The sequence below is a fragment of the Sciurus vulgaris genome (genome assembly GCF_902686455.1).
Source record: "Sciurus vulgaris genome assembly, chromosome: 10".
NCBI lineage: Eukaryota > Metazoa > Chordata > Mammalia > Rodentia > Sciuridae > Sciurus > Sciurus vulgaris.
In genome coordinates, this window is record NC_136470.1 from 31290521 (window position 1) to 31309291 (window position 18771).

General features: G+C 34.6%; 1 protein-coding gene across 1 annotated transcript in view; it reads left to right on the forward strand.

The window, feature by feature from the left end:
* ROBO2 (roundabout guidance receptor 2) overlaps nt 1-17588 on the forward strand; it is a 578830-nt gene extending 561242 nt beyond the window's left edge. Inside the window, 4 exon segments of the mRNA XM_079154971.1 lie at nt 5684-5857; nt 12819-13091; nt 14871-15071; nt 16135-17588. Coding sequence (XP_079011097.1) covers nt 5684-5857; nt 12819-13091; nt 14871-15071; nt 16135-16136 — 650 coding nt within the window. The 3' untranslated portion in view covers nt 16137-17588.
* Nucleotides 17589-18771: the final 1183 nt, after the last annotated feature.

Here is an 18771-nt window from a genome sequence, read left to right on the forward strand (position 1 = left end):
ATTTCTCTTTAATTCCAAAGTCGTCTGTCTAGTCTCTTTGCATTTACAGGAAGTACAAGTAAAAGAATAACTGATGTTGAATCTCTATTAACCGACACCCACTGATACCCTGCCTTCCAGTCCAGTCTTTTCCCAGGGAAGGGGATCAGGGAGCATCAGGAAAAGCTTCATGAACAAATGAAAAAACAATTCATTTTTCCTTAATTGTTTAAATATTTATTGATTATGGTTGGGACTATACTGTATCAAATGAAAGCCTGAAAGATTGAGAAAGTCAGAGCAAAGACAAAGGCAGTAAAGTCGCTGACCTTTTTAGGGCATGGCAGATGTGTGTGTGTGTAAATCCTCTTGTGCAGGACTCACTCTCATGGGGAGATAAACAGTTTTTTGGGGAGGGAAATTAAGTTCATTCTCTGTTGGGTGGTCTTACAGGATGGGATGTCTTTGGTGACACTGCTGTGATGTGAGATTTTTTTCTAAATTTTGCACATTCAGAAACTAAATTCATTAGTACACTAGATCCTCAGAGTGGAGTCACACAGCAAGAAGACAGAAACAAAGCCCAAAACACACTCAGTTATTTCTCGACTGAATATAGTGGGTAGAAGTGGAGGAAGAAGAACTTAAAAGAACAACAACAATAAAAGCTTTGTGCTAGGTGCATTAAGATGGGTGAATTTGGATAGAGAAGTCACATACAAACAAATGAATTGCCACTTAATGAAATTTAGCATCTTTGTTGGAATAAAATATTGCTTAACACTAATATTCAAATGTATGAAAACATAACCAAGATATATATCATATGAATTATATAATATATATCCTATTATATTTATAATAAAAATTATATGTCTTAGAATTTTTACTTTCTCATTTGATGACATCATTGCTTTTCCCATTATTCAAAAGTAATCAACAAGTATTCACTAACATTTTATTCCTTATCTAATTTTTTATGGGGATGCTTATAAGAACATTCTTTTTGCAACTGAAATGAGGTCATTGCTTAGAAATTATATATCAACTAGAATCATTCAAAGAATTTACAGTGAATAATGGAAACAATAAATGCATTTAATTCCATATGCCCACTGTTCATTGAATTTCTACTTAAAATGGCCCTGCACAAGAAATACCAAAGTGAACAAGAGATAGTTTTAATGTCCAGATTCTATTTCCTAGAACTGAAAAAAATATATGCGACAACCTATAATACAGAAAGACAGCTGTTATATTATCGTATGCACAGTATTTGTACGACCTTGGAGGGAGTCACCCTAACAGAAAGTTGAAGGTAGAATTCAGGTGATAAAGATGGTATTTTATTTGGACTTTAAAGTTTGGCACTGATTAGTAGATTTGGTGCAATATAGAAGTATTTTCAAGGAATGGGAAGTGATGCATGGGTGAGGGAGTGAGACTGTACTGGCTGTGGGACAGAATGGGATGAAAGGTAGGCTGACCCCATAGTGGAGAGTCTCAGAGCCCTAATTTGGATGTGCATTGGTGTCATAGGAAAGGCTTCAAACAGAGGAACAAAAGTATAAGATCAGTGCTTTGAAAAGATAATGTAGATAACAATGAGGAAGATAGAAGGAACTAGAAGGAAATCAGCTAGTAGGAGTTTTAGGATGAATTAGGAGAATAATGAGATGCTTGTTTGGAGAGTGAGCACAGACATTTAGAAAAACCAGAAAACACATGGAAGGATTTGGAACTGAGCTTTTGAATGTTTTAAAACTATTCCCAGTTCTCGACTTTCATATTCTTTTGTGACCCCTCGCTGAATCACTTTGATTTCTTCTTATCTATTGTAGCATTATATTGCAAGGCCTACTGCATCATTTCTTCTTTCATTTTGGGCTGTTGATCCTTGACTTGTGATTATTAACCTAGAAATGAATCTCTCAGAGGAGGCTCAGTTGCTGGTGTTATCTCAGTTTCCTTGCAGTGGTCTGTGTCAAGGGAATTTGTTTGGAAAGTAAAAAGTATATCTCTGTGCTTTTGGCAAATAGAATCAAAACTCTTATCTTTCTCTGCTACACTTAACACCCTTTTAACTTGTTAGATCATTCTAACCCTTTCAGTCTCAGTTTTCTCTGTCTTGAGAGTGCATGAATCCATGTTATTGTACCCTGACAGCCTGACTAACACTTCAAATACAGCATCATGGCACACCTAACTACACTGTTGTCCCTTAAATATTAGAGAAACAGAAATAATCTATAGTATATGACTTTAATCTCTTTCCTGGAAACACCTGTTTGGTTTATTTGGAAATCCTAAATTAGCTTTATGTAAGTAATACTTTGTCCCTCTTCTAACAAAAGTTAGGGTAAGCAATACTTGATAGTTTATTGTGTCATGAACTAATGGTACACCAACTTAAATAAGTACTGCAATTTTAATTTTATTATGTGTTAGGTCAAGTTCCCAGTGTACTTTTATCTAATATGTGTGTGTGTCTGTGTGTGTATAATTATGACTTTCTAGAAAGAAAAAAGTTATTTGTCAATATCTTCAAAATTTATTTTATCTTTTCCTCTATTGCCATGTTTCATTTTGAAAAAAAAATCCATATTAACGCCAATGGTAGTCTTCATAAAGGCTAATTTTTGAAAATAAGTATCAGTGTTAAAGAGAAAATTAGAGTTTTCCAAATATTAAAATTCAAAGAAAACATAAGAATTATTAAAATTAATACCACTTTAGCAAACTGAAGTCTTCCTTATATTCTATGTTTAGTTGATTTAATTTTAGTTGCATTTTGTTGTTTAATGAGTAATTAACTATTCACCTTAAAATCTTGAAATAATTCCAGCCCTTCTATGAGATATAACTGTATATACAATGTCTGGTATTTAGGATTTTATGCAGATTATCATTATCATCTGAACTAACTTCAAATTATACCCACCCTATTTCTTCAAGAAAGTAACTGATCAGTTTAAATATACTATAATTTGTTTCAGTAAGAGTGTTCTTCCCCAAAATAGAAAATACACATATTAGCTCTCCTTTGGAAAAATGATCATATGACAATTTAAACGACGTAAAAAATGAACCGTTTGGAACATGTCTTATAAATATGCTGCAAATATAAATTTTAAACAAGCTTCATATTTTTGTGCTCAACATGTTTAAAACACGGATGATGTTTGACTAAGGAATCCATGATGAAACTTCAAAGTAGTGAAGAGTTGAGGCAGCATACTTGCTCATTAGTACAGTATTTACAAGCACAAGAGATATGCATTGTATACAACTCACTAGACAACTACATTTGTTTTTAGGTTCAATGGTAAATGGATGGGGCTCTGCATCTGATGAGGATCGTAACTTTTCTAGTCATAGATCTAGTGTAGGTAGCTCCTCAGATGGTTCCATCTTTGCCAGCGGCAGTTTTGCACAAGCACTGGTGGCAGCAGCAGATAAAGCTGGTTTTAGGCTGGATGGAACCAGCCTTACAAGAACAGGTTGGTAGACTCCAAGTCAACACTCTTTGCATGAGAGAATCTTGTCCTTTGGACACTGACCTTTTTCTCCTGTTCTTTCTCAGCAAGTCTGACTGCGGGGCTCTCTATAATATGCATGAACAATATGGGTGCTCTGTTACCTGAACTCTGTCCTTATGCGAGTTTGCAGAGCCAAAAATAAACTCCTCCTTATTACCTTCTGTCCTTAATATCCCTTTCTCTTCATGACTCTGCTGATTAATTGGAATATACTTCCTTTTTATATTATTGCAAATCAGCAACTCAGATTGCCATTAAATTTTCAATAACTCATACTTTGCAAAATCTGCACACATTAATAATGAACCTAGTGATTAAAATTATTCAGTTTTTATCTCCATTACTTTCCTTTGCCCCATCTCTTTCTACAAATGCAGTTTCTGGGAAGCCTTCCTCAGCATGGGGTGAATGGGTCTAAGGCTTTCAATCTAACAGTTCAAATGGCTGATGGTCTTATTGTTTGGCTAAGATTTTAATACAATCGTTTATTATAAGTTTTAAAGGATGCTAATTAAAGATACACCTACTGCATTTGCAAGTTGAATAAAAGGGTGACTACATGTATTTGTCCTATAGAGAATTTAATACTGATTTCTGAGAGTAATAATTAATAATATAAAAGACCAATAATATATAAAGACCAATTATATCATTTTCCATTCCACAAAAAAGAAATGCAGGGTTAATTCTAACATTAGATTAGCAATTTGTAATCATTTGTTTTGCTGGAAAAAAACACTTTGGCATGATTATGACCTAATATTTGTATGTGTACTTCTTAACTTCACATGTAGGAAGGTAATATATGAATTAATCTGAGCTCTCTTACAAAACAAACTAATGAAATATTAAATGCATTTTAATCTTTACAGTGTTCAAATGGTAGAGAAAAATTATATGCTTCTGACCTTCGTTAAACTCTCAGGTTATAAAAATGAGCCTTGGAATTTGTCTTTGAATTATATCAATATTCTTTGAAGCATTATTAGATATCCTCAAGTAAAATAAAAAGATTTCTCAAGCATTGCAGAGGTTTATTTTCATATAGCATCCAAACTAAAATATGTCATAATATAACTGTTATTTGAATTTTCTTGCTTTATAAAGCATAAGTCAGAAACTTTATGTTGCCTGAGTGCTTTTTGTGGCATTAGCTGTAAGCAGAGCAGTGAGAAAGTGCAAGGAAACTAATAAATTAGACAGAATAGGTGCATTTCTTGCATGCATGCTAATAGCTAATAAAGCATTAAGCAATATCATGTCACTTTGACTTAGGAAAATGAAACTACATATGATAAGTTTGTATGAAATGAAAACATGGCAAGAGAATAAATACATGCACATAAACCATCTTTCTCTTATTACAATAAACAGTATTAAAAGAAGTTGTTGAAAATTTATTAGCTAACCTTTTCCCAGAATAAATTTCACTTCTTTTGTACTAAACTACAAGAAAGGGAAATAGCACAATTCATTTGTCGATAAGAATTTGAAGTCCGCTCAGATACAGTACTACTCATCAAAAAAATACCTACTTCACTTTGGATATACAAGGTGATTTTAACCTGCTATCCTCTACACTGATATTACAGAGTTTCACTAAGAGATGGCATTCACTGTGTTTGCATATAAGTGGTAAGGTCAATTTAGTATATGTATCTGAGCAGACGTTTCATGTAAAATTTCAAATGTACAAATTTTCAAATGTACTTAGTACAGACATTTTATTACTGTACTCAGAGAGCATTTGTAAAATTTCAAGGGTAAAATTTGAATAAACAAATAGAACAGTGCACGATTCATTTAAGAAATAACCTCTTTAATTTTGAAAAAAAAATTGCATGATTTTCCCTATACCTAAGATTTTCAAGGTTAAATAAAAACTAATCAAGCAGTATTAAGCTTTGGATTGGTGGATTTGTTTTTTGCTCAATTGTTTGAAATATTTGGTGAGTGGAGTGTTCTTAGCTTATCAATAATTGAACAAATCATATGTAGCAGGGCATATATTTATATATGTAGATGTACCAATATTTGGTATCTTCCAATGGCATCTCTAGGTAGGCTTATGATTTAGCCTTAGTAAGAGCAGAAAATACAAGATAGACTTTATCAGTGTATTATAATGACATCTTTATACCCCATTCCCTTTATTTCCTTTTTAGGAAAAGCCTTTACCTCCTCTCAAAGACCTCGACCCACCAGCCCATTTTCTACGGACAGTAACACGAGTGCAGCCCTGAATCAGAGTCAGAGGCCCAGGCCCACCAAAAAACACAAGGGAGGACGAGTGGACCAACAGCCAGCACTGCCTCACCGAAGGGAAGGAATGACAGATGGTAGGCTAATTTTCCTGTCCTCGGTGAAGAGATGCATTCTATGTAGTCATTAACTCAGATTACAATAGCTATGGTAGGTTAGGCATGGCCTCATTACATAACAAGGCAGAAATCTGGCAAAATGGTCTTTCTTTAAGTGAAACACTATCTCTCTCAACAATCTGAAATTATTTCTATATGATCAATCCTTAAGAAAGATAAGCTGCACCGCTCTTCACTGTTGATTTCTCTACCCTTCTGGCATTTTCCATTAATGCATTTTAGCAAACATTCCACTTTTTTAAGGAAAAAACATAAGCAGCATGTGCACCTGTCAGAGAATCAAAACCTTTATGATATTAAATTATAATCTCTATCACTCTCAGAAAAGAACTTGAAATAATTAGTAGTTTTTTAGTTGTGTGAATTTCAGAGCTAAAAGCATGCTAGCAGTCATGTAGTTGAAGAGTGTCTATTTGGGGTGCTATAACAGATTATCATAACCTTCTAAACAGCAGAAAGCTTATGAACAACAGAAACTTATTTCTCACAGTTCTATGGGCTGGAAAGTTTAACATTAAGGCACTGAAAGAGTTGGAGTCTCAAAAGAGGGTTCACATTCTGGTTTATAGATGGTACCTTTTTATTATTTCTCACATGGTGGAATGGATCTCTCTGGGGTGTGATTAGTAAGGACACTAATTCAGTCCATGAGAACTACTCATCACCTCCAGAAGGCCTCACCTTCCAGTATCATCACTCCGAGGGGTAGGATTTCAACAGATGAATTTTAGGGATATACAGTCATTTGGACCATAACAAAGGGCTATTACTTTTTTTTCTTTCTATTGAAGGCAGTAAATGTTTTGGGGTGTTTGGAACATGTGGTCTCTGCCACAAGTACTCTACCCTGGCAGTATTGCATGAATAGAGCTATATAAAAATGAAAATATGGGTGTGACTAATATCTAATAAATCTTTATTGATAAAATAAACAGTGGCAGAATTCAGCCTGTGGGTCATAGTTTGCCAATGTATTTTAATTGACTAAATATCCCATCTTTGAATATTTGCTTAAATAGCGTTAGTTTCAGAAAATACAATTACTGGAAGATACCCATGGTCAATAATAAGTATTTGATCAGCTCTCAGAGCATAGTCTATTTCCCATATTATCCACTTATTTTTTATATCTTGTAATGTCTGAATAAAAATATTCATCCTGAAGTTTTATTCTAAGATAGGTAAAGTATATTTAAGGATATGTAATAATATTTAAAGTGCCTAGTATACTATGAGACTCAAAAGTAAATTTCTTCCTTCTTCTCAACATTATCTTCCATAAGTATATCAACTTTATCTGACATTGTCCTACCAAACTCCAGGATTAACCTAGCCATACTGAATGTTAAAAACCCTCGGGGAGATCTTCAAATAGACCATGGAGATATTCATAATTATTCTGTGGTATAATCCTCTTGTAGGTATTTTTGAAGCTCCATGGGTGAATTGATGTACATCCAGCTTTGAGAAGCTATGACCTAGTCCTTAGCACTCTTCTACCTATTATTATGGGTCAGAATGAAGCTTGGTTGGAAAAAAAGAAAGCCTTTTCCTTTGTTTGTTAGGAGGGGCACTCTGTGTCAGGCAGCCATCTTTGCGCTTTCCTTTGTCACCTTGTAATGCTAAGAAGACTTAAAAAGCCAAACATGCTTGTTCTAAAAGCTTTCAGGTTTGTTCATATATCCTGCTTATTTCATTTTCATTGGGAAACGTTTCTATGGAATATGAAGGTTAAGGGTCCAATTGAGTTTTTGATTCTCTCTAAATGGATACCCTGTGGTGAATAAAACCTTTCTGCTTCAGCTGCTCTGGAGATTAGTTGAGCACTTAGAGCAGTTTGCAGTGTTGATCTTATTCTCTCTAAAGAGAAAAGGCTGCTCTCACTGATATACTACTTATAAATTTGAGAATTAATAATTTTATATGTTTTCCTGCTCAGAATCTTGTGGCCATAGAGAAAAATATAGCATGTTCCTTTGATAAATCTTTGAAGACGATATGTACTATACGTGGATGGTATAAATTTAAATATACAACATAGAATGCTCTTTTTTCCCCCTATAATCCTTTTCCTGCAAGATTTTTCAGTATGTCCCCATGAAACCATCTTCCTCCTAGTTTAAATTATGATCAATATATTGCTTATCTTTCTTAAAAAAAAAAAATAGGTCCCTAAATTTTCATTTAAATAAAAGTGGTTATGAATTATGTGTTATTAGTAGATATATTTTGGAAGTAGTGTTATTGTAAAGGAAATTTTGGCTCACATGTCTTCCCAAGTGTTCAATCCAGAGACACTTTGTGAAGCAAGGACATTTATTTTGGAAGCCCTCTACAAATTATCCTTAAGAATATTGTTATTTTACAACAAATGCTTATGACTTAGCGCTTACATGATATGAATCCATATGTCAGAAATAATTTATAGCTTCTTTACATAAAATCAAATTGTTCTTTTTGGGAAGATTACCACCTAGTAGTGTAATAGTGTGTGGACACTTTACAATAAAACTTTTGCATTATAGATTTTACAATAGTGTTTTATGGCTATATTAATTAGGGTAATTATTGCTAGCTGCTTTACCAAACAACCTCTAACCCTCTATGTCTTGGCACAGTAAAAGATATTTTCTTATTGACACAGTCATCTATCAAGGTCAGGTGACTCTCCTCTAAGCAGTAATGTAAGGGTGTAGGCCTCTTCGGGACTGAGATAGCATTGTTTTCAGGACAGTATATTTATGGTTTCTGTTTGAGGCAAAGACAGAACATGGGTGATGGTTTAGTCAGATTTCTTCACTGCTGTGACTAAAGGACCTGACCAAAACAATTGTAGAGGAGGAATAACTCCATTCCTCAGAACTTCAGGTGAAGCAGGAACAACATGGCGGAAGAATGTGGCAAAGGGAAGCAGCTCACATGGTGATCAGAAACAGAACAGAGTGAAAATTTCTACTTTCCAGATACAAAATATATACCTCAAAGCCACGCCAAAGTTCAACCACACCCTCTCACTGATTAACCACTCAGTTAATCCCTATCAGAGATTAATTCAATAATTGGGTTAAGACTCTCATAACCCAGACATTTCTCCTCTGAACCTTCTTGCATTATCTCACATGTGAGCTTTTGGGGGACACCAAATCTAAACCACAACAGGTGATCATTGGGAATTTGTAATAGCAAGAACCCTAATGTCACTTTTCATATGTCATTATTGAGAATTCTCTCTCGTGGTGATGGTGTGGGAAAGTATCCTCCCTGTGCCCCAGAAAAGGAATTGGAAATGGGCATTTCACTGTCTGTCCCAAAAGCTATGCCAAAACCCAGGCACACCTAAGCAGTCATTGCTGAATCCACATCTTCTATCCACTTGTATAATGAGTCAAAGAATACCCTTTGAAGCCAACCCACTGCTAAACAATGTCCATTCTCTACACAGCAAACTTTCCTGGACTAGGTCCTTTGAACCTGTGTTCCCTTCCCCCTAGTTTTTAGTGCCCTGTTCAGAAAAGGGGCCCTTTTCCAGTTCTGCCAAATACTAGCTTTCCACATAAAAACATGTATTAAGCATATTCCATATGATAGGCAACAGGAGTCAGATAGACAAAATCCCCTGGTTTCATGGAGCTTCCATTCAAGTACAGGAAGATAAAGACCAGCAGAAATATGAATACAAACATGAAGTAGGTAAGAGGGTGATCACTGCCATGGAGAAAAAGACAAAAGGGGAAAAAGTTGAGAAATACAGAGGGAAGGAAGAGATATTTTTCGTTTGTTTGTTATTTCCACAATCTCAGCATGCTGGGGACTCGAACCCGGGCCTCCAGCCTGAAGGAAGAGATATTTTTAAGCAGGGTTTTTAGGGAAGGCCTCACCTACAAGGTGGCATTTGAGAAAAGACTAGAAGAATAAAAGCAAAGATATCCAAGGAAAGGTCCTTTGAGGAAATGAGAACAGCAGTGAAAACCTGGGGCTTATTTGATTTTAAAAAATTAGGGGAGAAATATGACTGGAGCAGGCAGAAAAACAAAATAGAACATGAAGTCAGACAAGCAAAAGAGGGCCCATGTTGTAGGACCTTGGAGCTACAGTGATACAATCAACATTTATAGTATGTTGAGTGGGAAACTACTGGAGAGTGTGTGTGTGTGTGTGTGTGTGTGTGTGTGTGTGTGTGTGTGTAAGGCAAAGGAGTGACATGACCTTGTCTGTTTCTCTCTTTTAAAAGATCACTGTTGTGTTATACTTAATGGGTCAAAGGTGTAAAAACCGATCACATAGGAGACTGTAGTAGCAACATAGGGAATAGACAATGGTGGTTCATATCAAGTCAGAAATAAGTGAAAGCAATGAGAAAGGAGGCATTTTGAAAATTGTGCTAACAGGTCTTGTTAATGACATTAATATAGGCTGCAAAGCAAGACTGTAAAGGTCACTTCATAGCTTTGGTGAACTTGTAGGATGGAATTGCCACAGATGGAAAGGAGGCATGCCATGGAAGATGGAATTTTACAAAGGAGGAACTAGAGCTCAGTTCTGATATGTGCCATTTGAAAAGCTTTCTAAATGTCTAAGTGGAATTTTCCCATGTGGATTTGGCTATAAAAGTCTGGAGTTCATGGGAGGAGAGATCCAGAAGGGAAATGCTTCATTTCTTTGTGGTCCCAGTTTCTGAGCTAAAAAATGAGGACAATAATAACACCTACCTCATGGGATTGTGGTCACCTGACAATAGCTAATTCTCAGAAGGCCAGTAAGATACTCTTTAGTGAATTGGCTTAGTTGAAATGAATCAACCTAGAATTGAATAATAAATTTAATTTAGATAAAATGTATTTGATTATATACTTTTATTTTTCCACAGCCATTTGCAATTCCATTTCTCTTTCCCATTTGTTTATTTCAATGTGCATGCAAGGCCCTTTCTTCTTAGAAGACACAATCTTGAAGGATATTACTCAATTGTGAAGCTATATAATTTCAGGTTAAATTAAATAGTCTTCAGAATTTTAGCTAACATAAGCAGATACCATTTTGACCATTTTATAAATTAAACTGCTCTGATAAAGAATAAAAATCAATGACAAGACTGTTATTTTGTAAGCAAATTTTGTAATTTCTTCTTGCTAAGTTCAATAACTCAAATGAACTAATTAATTTGCATTTATAATAATATATAGTGATGGGAGTCTCCAAACTCATTGAATTATCCAACAAAGAGATGTCTCAACATTGCATTAGCTCTTGATTTTTGAAAATATGTTTGGAATACAACCTAATTTTCTCTGACCCAGGCCCTGTTCCCCTCAATAATTAGTAATTCATAATACAACGTAAGGGTATACATAAGAAATAGAAAGCTGATCCAGCTTGGATGCTCAGGATTCTCTGTGCAGTGTAGAATAATATCATTTTGCTCCTAATACAAAAGATAAAGCTTAAAAAGAACAGCTTAACATTTCTTTGAAAATACTATTTATTGTATACAAGAAATTTATGCTCTTCCTTTTAAAATTCACAGATAATGTTATTAGAAATAAGAACACAGTTACAAAAGTGGCAAGAAAAATTGCCTATATTAAGTAAAAAACCCTGTAATTAATGAAACAAATATATATTATACATGATTTTTGCTTTTTATGAATAAATAACATAATTACCAATACTCTCAGGATAAACAAAGAAGTTTGAGATAGAATGCAAGAAAAATCACAATAAATCAATTCAAATGAATGTTTAAAGGATTAAAAAATTACTTCAAAGCGGGGCCTGGTGACATTCAACTATATTCCCAGTGACTTGGGAGAGATTGAGTCAGGAGGATCACAAATTTGAGGTCAATCTCAATCCTCAGCAATTTAGTGAGACCCCCCCCCCCAATAATTTAGGGAAACCAACCTCAAAATAACACATTAAAAAGCACTGGGAATGTAGCTCAGTGGTAAAGTGCCCGTGGGTTCAATGTCCAGTATCAAAGGGAAAAACATTATTTCAGACTAGTGTAATACTTAAAGGTGTAGGAAGGAAATATGATTTCACAGTTGTAAGACTTTCAAAATATAAAGCTGACGATACAAGGATCTAAGAAAAGGAAAATGAAAAATTTGCTGATACTTGAACTTTTAAGCTTTTCATTTCCGATATTTAATTTAAAAAGCTTTTCTGAAAAATTATCTATTCCACTAGATCTCAAATTTCCATGATATATTGCCAACTGTAGTACCATAAAGCATATTCAATCTGTATGCTGAACATTGGTTATTACTTATTAAAATTAATACATTGGAAGATTATAATATATTAGTTGTAACTCATTAGCTAACTCATGAAACGAATAGCCAGAATTGGTTGTCAGGCAGAATGTTAATTGCATTTAATAAATGTTAGCTTAACCCTTTGACTATTGCTAAATGTGCCACATACATGGGTAAAGGCAATCATATGTTGCATATGATACGGCATATAGTTCTTAATTTCCCAAGGGTGATGTTTCCTATGGAGATTGGCAGGAGAGCTTTTGTTCTTTTATTAGCACAGCTGCTAGAATTTCTAGTGATCTTATTTTTTTGCCATAGTATTCCTACTTTGAAGAGGGAAGGTTGAAAATGGATTATGACCCTCAAGTTGCCCTTTAACCTTGAATGTTAGCCCCAATGTGCAGTTGAAAACACTTTCCATGTTTAACAGTTGGATGAATCCAGTCAATTTCATTTCAGTGATGCTGTGGTAGAAGACAGCAGAAAGACCAATAATAGGCATTTTACCTATCAATAATTGACTTTTATTTTTCTCTGTTTTTTGCATGGGTGATACTTGTATGAGGGCAAGAGTTTTTATTTTATTTTTTTAACTTGAACTAAAACCTGTATTTTTCATTAAATTTTAGTCCATTCTAAACATTATTCAAAATTTTTAGATCTTCCACCACCACCAGATCCCCCACCAGGTCAGGGTTTAAGGCAGCAAATAGGCCCGAGCCAGCATGGTGGTAATGTGGAAAATTCAACAGAGAGAAAAGGAAGCTCTCTAGAGAGACAACATGCCTCCAGCTTAGAAGACACAAAGAGCTCACTGGATTGTCCAGCTAAAACCTCACTAGAGTGGCAACGACAAACCCAGGAGTGGATAAGCGCCACAGAACGCCAAGAAGACATACGGAAAGCCCCACACAAACAAGGGGTTGGATCAGGTGTGTTCTGCACGGTCCCAAGCAAGCGTGGGCTGTTACCATTTTATTTTCTACCAGGTATTCTAGAAATGGCAATTGTTTCAGGGCTTCAGAGAAAGATTTGCCTTAAGTCAGTAACTGAAGTTGGAATTTCTCAGCAGAGCTCACAAGCATGTTCTTTGAGGCTGATTCCAGAGGAGATTGTTCCTCAAATTGACCTCTCTAGAGGTCTTTGAATCCAGGAAATCTTTAGCCTTCATCTGCAGTTTTCAGGAGACAATTTTATTTTTTTGCCTTTTACTGTTTCTATTGAGTACCTTTAAGATCACTAAATTTCAGGTTTTGTATCAATTAAATCTCTACCTTCAAGAAGTTTGTTCATTTTGACTGAAGTAACCAGTCAATGAGGTGAATTAATTGAGATCATAAATTTACACACAAATGCCCAACCATAGACCTCGTGTTGGAAAAGGTTAACTGGACTTGCACCTTCCCCAGCTGATTAAATACAGTTGGCTGTTAACACTGGGACAAGAAATGCTCTTGCTTATAAATCATACTTCCTGGAAATGTTAGAACATAAATTTCATGGTTTCTGATTGAACATTATTGGGGGTGGGGCTACTGCATTTTTTGGAATATCTCACATCAGGATTCACTGAGTATTAATACACATACAAACATAGACACAATTTTTGAAACATATTCCATATTCATTGGGACTCAATCTTTATTAGACAAGTCTTTTCCCCATGCATTTCTGTAATTACATTTTGTCACAACTTTGTGCTTAAGTGTTTGAAAAATTTAATTTGTGCAAGGACCAGAAGATGACAATTTCAATATCTAGATTTACTGAAATGTTTAGGAATGGTCCACCATTCAAGCTGTGAGAGAAAAATTATGTGATCCCTGTCATTAAAGACTTTCAAAGGCAAGAAACAGTAAATTTAGCAAGCAGTTTTTAGTCATCTAAACACTTAATAAGGGCCTATAGCTTAAAAGAAAGAAAGAAACAGGGTCAGTTGGGGGTAGGGGTGGAGAAGGAGATGTGGAGAGATGAAAAGAAAGAGCTAGAGAAAATAGGAAAAGAAGTAAGAAAGAAAGAGAGGAGGAAGGAAGAAAGGAAGGAATAAGGAAGAAATGATTCAAAATATTAAATAAATATTTATAATAGAATTGTTGAGTTATTTGTAGGGAAGCTATATATAAAATGAATATTAACACATTTATTAACTTTGGGTGGGTTTTTCTTTTTACTTTAATGAAATTCACAGCTTTTCAATTAATATATTTATGTCCCATGCAACAATAGAAATTTAAGAAGCTTCTTTAATTAACTAATACATAGTTCTTTATCTAAATTGATTGAGAAAATGTTGCTGTAGTTTAAAACTAAACCACATTCCTTCCGTCTTAATGAATAAATTAAATTGAAGCCTCATTATCTCTAGAAATTATTCTAAGATATGCCTTTTTTGAAACAAACTGGTTCATTGTAAGCTGCTCTCTTTTATAGTGAATTTAAATTTTGCAAATAATATATAACATTGTATACTTATCCCAAGATCTCTTTTAATTTAATCCTGCTTCAGTTTCTATTGTAGGAAATGTTGCTTGCACATGGAAAATCCTTTAATATCTGGTCTTGATTAAACCTCATAATTTTAATTTTACTAAAGAAAGAAATAGTAAAATGGTCTATTCTCAGCTTAACTTTTAAGAGTTAAACTTGTGTTTTTGTTTTTTTCCCCCCCAGGCTGCAGTTCAATTTAGCCCTTTATGGTTTTTCTTTTTCAGAGGAGGCCCTGGTGCCCTATAGCAAGCCCAGTTTCCCATCTCCGGGTGGCCACAGCTCATCAGGAACAGCTTCCTCTAAAGGATCCACTGGACCCAGGAAAACTGAGGTGTTGAGGGGAAGCCACCAGCGCAATGCCAGCGACCTTCTTGACATAGGATACATGGGCTCAAATAGTCAAGGACAGTTTACAGGTGAATTATGTAAGTGTTTTAGGTCATTTGAAAGGCTATTATAGCCAAGCATGATGTGGTACAGCTGTAATCCCTGTGAATTAGGAGGCTGAAGTTGGAGGATCACAAGTTTGAGGTCAGCCTTAACAATTTAGTGAAACTGTCAGCTACTCAACAAGACCCTATATCACAATAAAAAATAAAAGCACTGGGAATGTAGTTCAGTGGTAGAACACCCCTGGGTTCAATCCCCAGTACTAAACTAATAAAATAAAAATAAATGGCTATTGTGATTCAGAAAGAATATTAGGTTAATAGCATCTCCACATTAAATTTCAGAATGATAGAAAACTTGCCCTCATATAAAATATGACGTAATGGTGAAAAATAGCGATGTCACAGTATATCAGAGTAAAAGCATTGAATTTGTGTTAATTTCATCAGGAAATTTACCAATCCCCTATTCCCTGTCAGAATTATACCTGCTTAACATTGTCAACTGCTTCTTTGAATTCAGTTTAACCCAAGGCTGTTAAGAGAACAGTAATGGTTCTAATGTTCTCTACCACTTGCCTGATTATGTCTCATGAGAAGACAAAGCTACTTTTCTGATCTCTTGAATTCCTCATGGAAAAAAAGTATGATTACCAGTATGCTCACATCACAGGCTGGGGAAGTTCATGAGATAATGAAAAGAAAAAATATTTTCACAACTGTTTAAGTTGTTTATGGATCTGAATTATCATTGTTGGCTACCACTAATCTGATTAGTATTAAGATTTATTTATAATTTTTAATTTGATTCATGGCTACTTGAAATTTTTTTTAATTTTTTTTGAAATAATTGTAACTGTGCAAGGAGTGGAAAACCAGCTCTACTTGAACTTTAAATCTCCAGAATCCACAGTGTTTCTCTTTTCCCTGTTTATCTGCTTCAATTAAAGTGAAATGCACAAACTCACTGAGATCTTTCTGATGATCGCATCTTTGCTTACTATGCAGTTGCTCTGATTTTGGTTATGCCCTCGGGTTAGAAGAATACTTCATTTAAAGATGAGTTTTATTACTGACTTTTGTTTCCATCTCTTTTTAGAGTAATTGAGAGGAGATCTACAAAGCTGCTCTGAAGGACCATCAGGTCCCAACTCATGGACGTGATGACACTAAACAGTGCAATGAACAATTTCTTTTATTTATGTACTATTAAAAGAACTGTAAATGCAATGTAAAGACACACAGCCACACATATCCCACAGATATTTTACTTGTGTTCTTCTCTTAAGTACACCACCCACCTTAACTCTTTCTTGTCAGGAGTATATTAAAAAGAAAGAAAGCAAAACTCTCCCTCCAGGAAGAAAAGGATTTTCCTCTGTATATAATTTCTTTTGTGCATTGCTATGCAAGCTCACTCTTTTTAGCTCTGTTCATATTATTGTCTGTTCTTATTGGTCTGTTGTACTATATGTGAATTAATAGGCTGTGGTGCCATATATTAACTTTTAATTGTGTAACTTTTATGTTTAAATTTTGCACTGCAATTTTATTTGGTGATAAGCACAAATCTCTACTCCTCATGACGTGAAGAAAAGATTGAATGTGAAGGGGGTTTCTGTACTGTAAGCTAGGTTGGATAATGCTGGTGTAACCCATCCTGTTAGATGGTTTTCAGTTGGGGTGTAGAAATAGGAAGATGCAAAGGAACAATGGTGTTGGCAAAGTCTGAACATCAGGAATTGAGTCAGTTCTTAACAGAAAGATGGATTTTGCTATTGACAAAAACAAGGGGTCAAAAGAAGGAATTTTAAGTCTTTAGACTGAATATGCATTAGAATCTGCAGGTAGCAAAGATGTACTAAACTTGCTTAAAAAAAGATAATGAAAGTTTTATTTAGAATCAACTTTACCTGTCATTGTAATTGACCCACCTGAGAATTGCAACAAGCAAAAGGAAATTAAGGTGTTTCACAAGAGCTGTATTTATATTACAGCTTTTTAAAACAGCATTTTCTGAATTACCATAATTAATCTCTCCAACTCATTAAGTCAGAATATAACATGAAGTTCCCCAAGGAAACAAACAAAATGAACTCCAGAATATCTAGCAAATAAAGAAGCAATTTATTATTAGGACATACTCAGGCTGCTTCAAAATATGAACTCTATTGCAATATCTTGTTTTGTCTTTCTAATACATGTACAGTACACACTAGAGGATAGAACTGCATCACTTAAATTAATGACTTAAAAAAATGCAGTCTATATACAACTTTGTCTTTCATCAATTAAGAAGTGAAGTTGATTTTACCAAATGTAGAGCCAAATTGTAAGTGCTTAAAAAGCAGTGCTCGGAGTATGTTCAATTCACCTTCAGTAAGTTTATTGGAATAAATATTTGATGGTACATTCTCAGAAATTGGCTACCAACTAAAATCTGTTTGACCCATTTTGAATGAGTAAATTGAAAAGAAAAAAATTAAAAAGGAGAAAAATGCATGTTTATACACTTTTTAAATAAAACCAAATCTTGTAAGTGGACATTCATAACAGTGTCCTGCCTCATTTGTTTCCACGACTTTGAGAACAAGAAGTTCCTGAACATCAGTTATGTATGCTCAAAATAAATGTGACTTTGAAATATATGTTAGATACTGTACATGTATAGTCAATCAGTCAAGTAGAAGATAACCTTTCTGAAATTCCCACTTGTGACATTTTCCCATGTGCTACCTACACAATCTTAAATTCTGTCTCTGGCTATATTTTCTTATATTTTTCCTATGATATATTCAGTACTTCAAAACTATTCGATGTAACAATCAGGATCAAGTTCGAAAGTAGGAGACCCTTTAATAATTCTCATACTCTGCATCGTTGACTTGATCACCGGTTCATGTCATGTTGTCATAGCAAAGGGATGAGATAGCTAAATGACTCTGTCTTTTGGATTCCCTGAGACTGCATCAGTTCAGGCAAGCCTAGAATGTGATGTTCTTTATAGGTCCCAATATCTTCTTGGTGTCTTGTAGTTTATTCCTTCACAGAAGAGAAAAGGAATTCTGAGACACACTTATTAAACCTTTTATCAACTTTCTACCATCAGTGCCTGGATTTTCATGCAGTTTCATTTCTCTGGGATAAAGGGACTGGGAAAGGAGAAAAGCTTCTGCAAAAAAATGACTACATAATTATTCACAACTCTAAGATGTGAGCAATTTATTTTTTATTTGTGAAGTTCCTTACTTTGCCTCCTTTATTGCAAAAAAAAGAAATATCTAAGAAGTTGTGTTCATCTGTGTTTCATCTTTATGCTACTCAGTCACTGAATTTAGCCTAAAATTTTATTGCACAGATTATACAGACTCTTGATCCCTGGTAACTGGCATTTGTAGGCAATTAATAAACCGAGAAATAAAAAAATGTGTCTTTATGTAGTTGACATATAGAATAATTGGAGCATTGTATCATACCTTCCTGATTGTCTTCAGTAGCTAAAATTTCACAGTTAGATAATGGAATACAGACCCTGTGTTACTTGGAGCATTCTTTAGAATAGTCCATGTTGCCTTTAAACCTAGTTTTAAATAAATTGATCCACCAAAACTTCCACCCAAAATAACATCCTAGGGCTATACAAATTCAGAAACACTCTTTAAAAATCAGAAATCCTCATCAAACATGATATATGTATAAAGCTACTAGTCAGTATAAACCAGAATGTCAACAAAAT